At 33.8% G+C, this 9,205-nt stretch overlaps 2 protein-coding genes and 1 long non-coding RNA gene across 6 annotated transcripts in view; 2 read left to right on the top strand and 1 right to left on the bottom strand.

The window, feature by feature from the left end:
• LOC119636673 (matrix metalloproteinase-2) overlaps positions 1 to 9,205 on the top strand; it is a 394,606-nt gene that overhangs the window by 170,354 nt on the left and 215,047 nt on the right. The window lies entirely within an intron of this gene.
• Positions 1 to 9,205, top strand: part of LOC119636676 — a 95,106-nt gene that overhangs the window by 10,849 nt on the left and 75,052 nt on the right. The gene's annotated exons all lie outside the window — the stretch shown is intronic.
• On the bottom strand, positions 5,665 to 8,129 carry LOC119636674 (general odorant-binding protein 99a). Its single transcript, XM_038032208.1, has 2 exons — positions 7,632 to 8,129; positions 5,665 to 6,106 (listed from the first exon to the last, which is right to left on the bottom strand). The coding sequence occupies exons 1-2, from the start codon at positions 7,671 to 7,673 to the stop codon at positions 5,696 to 5,698; spliced, it is 453 nt and encodes a 150-aa protein (XP_037888136.1). The 5' UTR covers positions 7,674 to 8,129; the 3' UTR covers positions 5,665 to 5,695.

Here is a 9,205-nt window from a genome sequence, read left to right as displayed (position 1 = left end):
CCCCGTCACGCAATAGAAAGATGTGAAATCTGCTAAAAGTTTTCTTTATTTTATGTACATATTTTATTATAAAAATTTTACTTTTCATTTTTCATTTCGCATTTTTCCTCTCGTTAATGCCACATAATAACACTATGTGGCAGAAAAGGTTACCAGCTCAAAGAAGTATATCATTTTTCACCACAAAAACAAAAAGAAGAGCAAAAAAAAAAGCGAACCATAAAACATAAAAACATTGTATCATCATATCCAACAACATTATCATCGCACAACCGCAATGATAAGTGGCATAATAAAATTTATCATTATTGAAGCAGATTTTTGTGTTTCGTTTCGTTTCGCTTCGTTTTTCTTTTTATGAGGAAACATTAAAAATCCATGCAGCCAAGAGGCAAAATTTTATTAATACTAACACACTATAATACATATCAGAGACATATATATATATATATGTACGCACTTACGCAGCTTGACATATTCGTCCATCCTATCAATTTTCTTGTCAAATAATACTACGGTCCGCAAATAAGTAAATTTTTTTAACGCAAGAAACAAAGAAAGCGATTCCATGAAACAGACCGTAAGAGTTACTTCATCTACATTGAAGCTGTACGCCAAGGATAGTAAATATTGTGCACTTTTTATTTTTTGTTAATTTTTTTTTTTTTATTATGCTTTTAAGATAATAAGAAATATTATTTAACTGACTTCTCGCCAACTAGTCTTATGCATCCTTGTTTATCTCCACTGACTGAGTGTAATTCTTGCTCTTACCCTATTCCTCAAAATTGTACAGGAAGCAATCAACTGATCAATTATAGATTTTTTTAAGATATAGATCTTTACTCTTCACTCATCTATCTTCACTTAACTGAGGAAGTAAGAAAATTATATTCGAATGCGAAGAAACTTTGTTTAAAAGAAAAATTTCGAGACAAGATAATAAGGAAAAAACGAAAGACATTTCGATTTTCTATAAGAAAGGCAACGATTGGCCGATTTCCCCCTATCCCTGTAGATGATGCTTAATGTGCGCATGGAAGTCTTTTTGTAATACGGTAAACGTGTCACTTTCACCGAGTTAGCCCATTTCCGAAGGCAAAGTTGATGACAATGCCTTCCAAAAAATATTTACTGCAGTTATTGCGGACAAGCGCTTCTTACTATATGTCGCCTCAGAATTTGTTGCAGATAAAAAGTATATACACTTAATAGAGCCTGTAAAGCTTCTCTCTGGGTGTTACGTTTTCACAAAAGGAGCCTGCAGTCTGTGGGATGATTGCCAAGTAAATTGTATTTATGCAAGACCAATGGTTAATGTGTAATACTCCACAAGAAATTTTTCTTATTTGAATAGTCGAAGAGAAATCGACTTCGAACGGGTTAAGTCATGTACTTTGCTTCAATTTTGTATATGTGCGCATCTAGTCGTACCATTGCTAAAGTTTATCGATTGCTAAAAGAATTTCTACATTCGTAGAGCATTTTCAAGCGGGGACTTCCTCTCCCAGATTATAAAGATGTTTCCTAGAAATGCGAAGCAATGCAATGGAGAGGAGGGTCAAGAAGAGAGAACGAACTTTGGATGATCCTTGTACATCGAAAATGAAAAGCAAAAGTCGATATAATGTTTAGGGCCACTGAATACCCAATGCATGGGACGTGATGCGAAAGCATATTTGACATGTGAGGGTTGTGTGTGTAACTAAAACTAACTGATAAGAAAAAACATGTAGGGTAATCTAAATATATACGTTCGTAATAAGTGTTTTATGTCATTTATTACGAATGATAGGGATTAACTCTGTTTGCTGAACTATTTACATCTTTAAGAGAAGACCGCCATTTTCCATTTTACGGCCATGCCGTTTATGGTTGAATTTAAATTTCTAAAGGTTCTCCTTTACGGCAATTACGGCAACAATGTTAACAATCACATAATTATGATAATAAAGCAAAAAAGCCAAATAAATAAACAACTGGAAGCAAGTAATGCTTGTGATTAATAATAATACGTGATATGAATTATAATGATGTTGTTGGGTGCGGCAAACAGGATACTTATGATTTTCGCATTTTGCAATTTGTATAAATGTCGCAGCATTACGCAGCCTGAAAATTATGGAAAAATGCGAAAAAGGATTATTTGAAGCTAGATGGCTATCGATTTAAAAGTTATTCAGTTTTATGCTCATCGAACAAAGCTAGTGCGCATATATGATGAACGACAATTTTTCACATTTTTCTATTAAGGCCTAAGTAGTTGTACCGTGAGGATAAGCAACTGCTCTACCAATTACAATTCTATCTTAATGGACACACAATATTGGGCTGAGGCAATGCGTGAGAACGTAAGATAGCTTTTAAAGAGTTAAGTAAAATATTTGGAGGTCACTCTCACCGTAACATAGACATTTAGGCTTAGAAATGACCGATTAAGTCAGGATGTGTTTGGTAATCCCAAATTGCTTGTGGTATATATGGAATAGTCTCTCACCGGTCCAAATATGCTTCAACGCAACCCAAAATTTTGAAGGGTTAGAGAAGAAAGTGTCAAGTTTAAGGAGATCGTTTAATTACTACTTGCTACACATATCCGGCTAGACAGAAAGGTTAGCTTGTGATCTAAGTTCGGTCATTATATAACTGACTGCCTTCTATAGGCAAGAGGTTGGTTTATTTAGAAAATTTAAATGCAAAGAGCATCAATTGCAGTTCATCCCTTTGCATTAATTCTTTCTATCTTCCATAAATCGTGAACAGTGATGTTAGTCAAATAGATTTTGATGCTCATTGGCTGAATGGCTGGACCCTTGGTAGGTAACTCATACAATTTTATATCATGTGATTTCTAGTCCAAGAAAATGTAGACCATATTGACCTCTCAAGTCCTTCTGCTGCTAAGTCTTTTAAAACGCATTTTATTAAAACATCACCTACGAGTTTTGCTTGCAAGAATTAAAGCAATGTTTTTTTCATTTAAAGAAACGCTCTAAACAGAAAACAAAAACTGCATTTTAATAGCCTCCATTAATCACTTTTGTTTTAAACTGTTGTTAAAAACATTTTTTCAGTTTTAATTTAATTTTATGACAGCATAAAAAAAAAGTGAAAAAGATTTGTGATAGAGTGAGATTTGTTTTTTATCTGCCGGTAAAATTTTTATTATTAATAGAAATAAATAACTTAAAAACTCTGACGAAGAATTTACTAGAGGTTGGAACATATGAAAAAGAACATAAAGTAGAATGAAAGCGGAAAACGTTTTTAAGAGTACGTTTTTTTATAGCTCGCAAAAAATTTATGTTAAATAGTATCACGTACATGTACATATATATGACATGTATATTTCAATCACCTAAACAAGCATATTCAACTATATGCAGGAGGATTGTTTCGTTAAACTTTATGCAACAACAAACCTGATACCCAGATGCAGCTTATATTTGTGTGGCTTGGTCTGCTAGAGAAGTGAAAACAAACCGAATCGAGAATGAAATGGGAGGAAAGGCCCTGGACACGATTTTCCATGCTTGTGACATTGTTTTTCGAATAGCCGTTCCGGAGATATTTTGTACATATGTGGGCATGGTGGTCGTCATAAAAGATTGCAGATAGAAAACGGGGAGAAGGGGGAAAAACATTTGGTTATGGAAATATCTGAAACGATAGGAAAGATCATTATAGGTTGTTACGACACAGAGCAGCGCGGTTGAAGAACGACGATTCGCGATAGGATGTCGTGCGAAGGCTAACAAAGGCAAACAGTGGTAAAGGACTTGATTGAAGGCAAATCTCTATGGCCCGCTATCCTAAATATATCTACACATAAATACAGCACATCCCTCCCCCATTCTGTCGATGTCTACGATTATCGAAACTTTTCGGCACACTCTTGCATTCGAGAACCTGCAGGGAGTACTTAGAGACTTTCACATACTACATTCTATTCTAATTTTGTCCAGATATCGGCTGGAACAATACATTTTTTACATCACTTTAAAAAAACTATGCTCTGAAGCACATCTTTCCATAGTTTAAGTACATGTTCTGCTTCGATTTACAATTCTGGAAATATTCTGTTTGTTCAAAATTTGAATTTATCAAGTAAGCATACTAAACTAGTGAGCCAAGAGCCACCATTTAGTAACCTACCATTCCACAGTTTTCCATAAAGCGTCTTTCCGAAATAAGGCGACATATGGGATATAGGTATAGAGAAAGCGGATGAACATGCGAATACGAACGATCTTATATTTGCATGTACATCTTCTTGAACTAAAAAAGAGGATTTGTTTAGCTATATGTATTGACGTAATATTACATAATTATTACATGACGCATTGTAATAAATTCCGTTTGCATCAACTCCTTATCCATGCGATTGGAAATTAAAAAAAAATGTAAAAATACTCCTACATTATCCTACAGTTATTATTATTATTATTATTATCTTTCAAGAATAAGGTGATATATCGGAAATGATCGAAAAAGTGGTCCGATCCGAATCTTTTTCAGCAGCTTATGTCGTTGGGCTAAAGCACGCTGGTGTACAAAATTTCATTAATGTATACCAAAAATTGCGACCTATAGGTTAAAGACAAGAACACAAGGTGGACAGGTCGATACAAAATGGCAACGATTCTGAATAGATTGGTATTATAAAAGTTGGACCCAATTTGAAATCCTCCTAGGCATTCTATTAATCTGCACAAACTTAATATTTCCTTGAAAATATTTAAAATACCTTGCTATAGTACGTTGATACTAAAAACCATTTTTAAATCGATCTCTTACTAACCGTAGGTATGTGAAGGAAAGGGGAAGGCAAAGTAAAATAATCCAAATAATAAGTGGAACTTTCTTAAGAACTAATGTAAATTATATTACATCAGCATAAATTTGCCTCAATGAAGCAAATGGCTTTCTTTCGGCATTAAGGTGAGAGTGTAGGCAATAAGGCGAGGAGGAATTCGCTTGCTTAAGATTTATAAATAAATTGCTTCTCACCCTTAACATTGACTGTCTATGTTCATTTTATATAATTTATCACTAGGAAATTTTCGTTTAAAGGTAATTTGTAGCCGCCGCATTTATTGCCTATTAGCAGACACATTAAATGTCTTTTTAATATGCATGACATATTCCATGAAATTTGAATGAAAGGGTAGGGAGTTGAAAGGAAAACTTAAAAATTACATTTCTACGTTACATATTGAGTTGACATATTCAGCTATATACACATATATTCATACACATATGCTTGAAGAGTCCGATGACAAAGATAGCAAAGCAGAAATCTTCATTGCCGAAGACAACATTATATCTTTTCGCGCTGTCATCCCTTCCACCGTAAATTACTACCATACTATACCCTATATATATATGTACAATTTGATTACACTACCACGTTTATATGAAATATGAAAAGGACGTGAGTAACAAATTTACCTAAAGAAATAGACGACTTTGCGTTGAATCAAGCATACATGCACGTCAAACCAATTCTTGCAAATTGTTAAGCGGCATTGGTTAGACTTCATTTCATGTAAGCTAAAGTGCATAATCAGTAGCATATAACATAACATTTAAACACTTTTTTTTATTATAGTTTCCTTTAAAATAAGTTTATTTATAAGATTTTTCTTCTTTTTTTTTTTTTTAATAAAACCCTATGCATAAATAAAGGCTTCTTCTACTGATGTCCGTTTGTTAGCGTACGAGTCTGTTGACGCCGGACATCTTCTTTAAACCATTCGCCTACTTGTGTATCGAGTATGCATAGGAATGCCTTGTAACACCATAATTCATAATTTCTTTGTTTGGCGTCTTGATTGCATCGCGATATGATCGGTAGTACCACCTCTTCATTAGCTCGTCCTCTATATTGTTGGTAGATTTTCTCAATATCGAAACCCTGATTATTATCCCAAATTTGCAATTCTCTATTAACACAAAGTATGTACTTATGTACTATAGCATCGTTAGGGAATTGAAATTCCGTGAATTGAGCTTTATATCGTTCAGGTACTTTTTCGAGGCGCATGCAACGTTCAGACATTTGAAAAAAATCATCAGAGATTTTACTTTGATTGGAAAGAGAAAACTGCAAAGAAAATATTAAATCATTAAAGAAAAGAAAGTAAGGAAAGAAAAATGATATGAAAAGGAAAAATTATGATATAATTAAATAACTGAGTGCGATATATAATAACGAAAAAGACGAGAGTGAAAGCTCTGTCTGCATAAGCAATTATTAAGTTTACGTGCAATACAATCTTTACTAGTTACGAATATGAGTGAATTGAAGCTCTCTGGGTTTCAAACTTCTGCGGGATCCTAATAAATTTACATCGTAACCTAGTAGTGTATGTTGAGCATTGAAAACCTTTTTAGGATTCTTCCTCATTTCTGGTCTTTTTAGTTAGCTTAAACCTATTTTCCAATCAGCTTTGTGGTCTCAATGCCACTCGCAAAGCAAAAGACGCGAGAAGAAATTTGATTTCATTCCATTGCGTGAAAGTCGTTGACACGAGTGGAGACACCTCGTTAAAGAATGATTTCACGATGAAAATCTTCCACAACCTACGCATGGCTTAAAGCCCGTTCAATAAAATTATGCCTGAAGTAAATCAATTTTATTTTTACAAAAAATGCGCCACAGAATAGTCGCGGTAGACCTCGCTACCACTAGATTGCGTCCACCTTCCATCTTTTCCCTTCTTTCCTCATTCTCCTAATAGGAGTGTCTGAAGACCGAGCAAAGCTGGCGCTTTGTTCTATAGACTGGGAATGCCTACCCAGAGAGATTCTTGTTGGCCGTAGGTATTCCAAATGCGGTGCAGCTTTCCTTCGTTCCTAGTTCTAAAATTTCATACATCTCCTGGCCCGCTGACTGATGGAGATCGCTTTATTCCTCAGTGACGATGCGTAGCGGTTTGCGTTTCTATGTGCGACATCGGTCACCGGTCGTCGAAACAAACGTATTCGTAGGCAAGTGTCGTAAAACACTTAGGACATCTGTCGTATGAACCATGTGGGCGAATTGAAAACGTGACCCCAAACCTGAGCTTGGTTATTAGGAGATATAATCCCTCACTGTTACACGGTTGAAAGAGGCAACCGCCTATTAAAGAAGAAAACGTAAAGTGATACGAAGTAATAAAAATGCTTTGCGGAAGGGGAACAAAAACGATATTTTAATACCAAGCTCATCACTTCCTCTGCTATTTCCTTCACTTTTCACTGCTAAAGCTTACAAATACCACAATATGTGTTCACATATGTATGTATTAATTGATCTAATGTGATCTTTTGCGTAACTGTCTCTCCATCTTGTGCTTGTCTCTTGTTTTAATTCTGAGAAAAAGTTGATCTGCCTTACAAGCAATCTCGAAAGTAACCTTTCGCCCGCCATAAAAATGGAGAGCGGATAAATTAATCGATCGGAGGGCTGGCCAATCTCATCAGAGGTAATTGCTCTCCTAAGTTATGTTTTTAATCTATTACGAGTATGAAATCGCTTATAAACAATTTAATCGAATCCAAGCACATTTATCTTTTATTTTATTATTATAAAAATTTTAATTAATATATAGATGTTTGTTGTTAAAAAAAAAAAAAAAACTTACCGCCGTTATGTTTATTAAAAAAATTATCAATAATTTTTTCATATTTTCACTCTTTAAGTCTTTTTGATAAGAAATCGTGATTACAACTAATAGAGGACAGAAAGTCTTAATTGAAATTTATTCATAGACAGACAGACAGACTACGCGTGCATATGTGTATGTGTATCTGCATTATCATTCAAGTTCGTGTGTTCATGTTAAGCTAAGCTTAGCTTTGTCTCTCTCGTTTCAAAGCTTATTATCCCTATTTAATTAGGGGTATGTTAGGATTAACATTTCATTTGTTATTCTTTAGACATTATTGGCCATGTCTTGCTTGTCTAAAGAATGTTAATTCTTATTTAACTAATTCTATTAAATAAATAAATAAAATTTCCACCATATATGCATATAGAATGCTATAGGAATACCAATAACAATAAGAACAACAACAACAACAACAACAATAATAACAAATAGCTGAAACCCCTAAACATTTGTAATTAACTGCACGTCAGTTTATTTATTTTTTTTATTTTTTTATTCCAAAGGAAATTAACTTGATTAAACTCGACTCGACTTTAGTCAATAAATTGCAAATATAAGAATATAAGAGAAATGCCTGAATAAAAACAGTCGCTCTCAAACCGCATTTCGCTAGGGACCTTAAATCCGCAACAAATCGAACTATTATATTAAAGCTTTGGGAAATGTTGCATAATTTAGTTGAAAAGAACGAAAGAAATGCAAAGATAAGTAAAAAAAAAAAAAAAAAAGAGAAAGAAAACAACATAAATGTAATGCACAAAGAATAAGCAGCAGCAGCAGCAGCAGCAGCAGCAGCACCAGTAGTAGTAGCAGTAGTAATAATAGCAGAGGCAGTAGCGGTGACGTCGCTTAATGAATGGAAATCGAATATTTATTGTTGTCGTTTATGTTGCTGTTTTCTGTGTGTTATTGAATGATAGTTGACATTTTCATTTGAACTCAATTAAATCAATTTACTCTTGCAGATTGCAGGGAACGAAGCAAACATTCATAGTGGCGGTGATAGTGGTGACGATGATATCACTGCGACAAACAAAGAAAGATTGTATGAAAATGGCAACAAAAAAAAAAACAAAAAAAAAAAACAATAATAACTAAAAGGAAAATGCAAAAAAAAAAAAAAAAAAAAAAAAAAACAGAAATGAAAAAATGCAAAAACGAAAAAGAATGAAATCATTGAAAGAAAACGGCAGAGATTATAAAACAAAGTATAAACGTGTTTTGTTTTTTTTTTTTTCCTTATCTTCTCTAGCATCTGAAATGATCAAAAAGTTTTCAATTAAGTCTTGACAAAGGTTGAAAAACAAATACATATCCTGTGTGCCCTTTCGTATGAGCAATGCAAAGCTAACTGGGAATCAAAACTCAATTCATTGTATATAGCAATTGTTTGTCTCTGCATACGCTTTAATTTCTTTTCTATCCTGTATCTTTTTCTTATCATGCTCAATAAAAGAGGATACATCAAACACAAAAAAACACAAAAAAACAAAAATATGCACCGAGCGTATGAAAAGACCAAGTCGTTAACATACATCATATTCCAA

The sequence above is a fragment of the Glossina fuscipes genome, unplaced genomic scaffold (assembly GCF_014805625.2).
Source record: "Glossina fuscipes isolate IAEA_lab_2018 unplaced genomic scaffold, Yale_Gfus_2 28, whole genome shotgun sequence".
In the NCBI taxonomy this organism is placed as follows: Eukaryota; Metazoa; Arthropoda; class Insecta; order Diptera; family Glossinidae; genus Glossina; species Glossina fuscipes.
This window is presented reverse-complemented; position numbering and strand designations above follow the sequence as displayed.

What these genes read in the sequence shown, in the direction of transcription:
- LOC119636674 (XM_038032208.1), bottom strand. Translation starts at nt 7,673, where the DNA reads ATGAAAAAATTATTGATAATTTTTTTAATAAACATAACGGCG. An exon ending in TTTTAATAAACATAACGGCG is followed by an intron (nt 6,107 to 7,631) that starts GTAAGTTTTTTT and finishes TTTTCTTTGCAG; the next exon opens with TTTTCTCTTTCCAATCAAAG.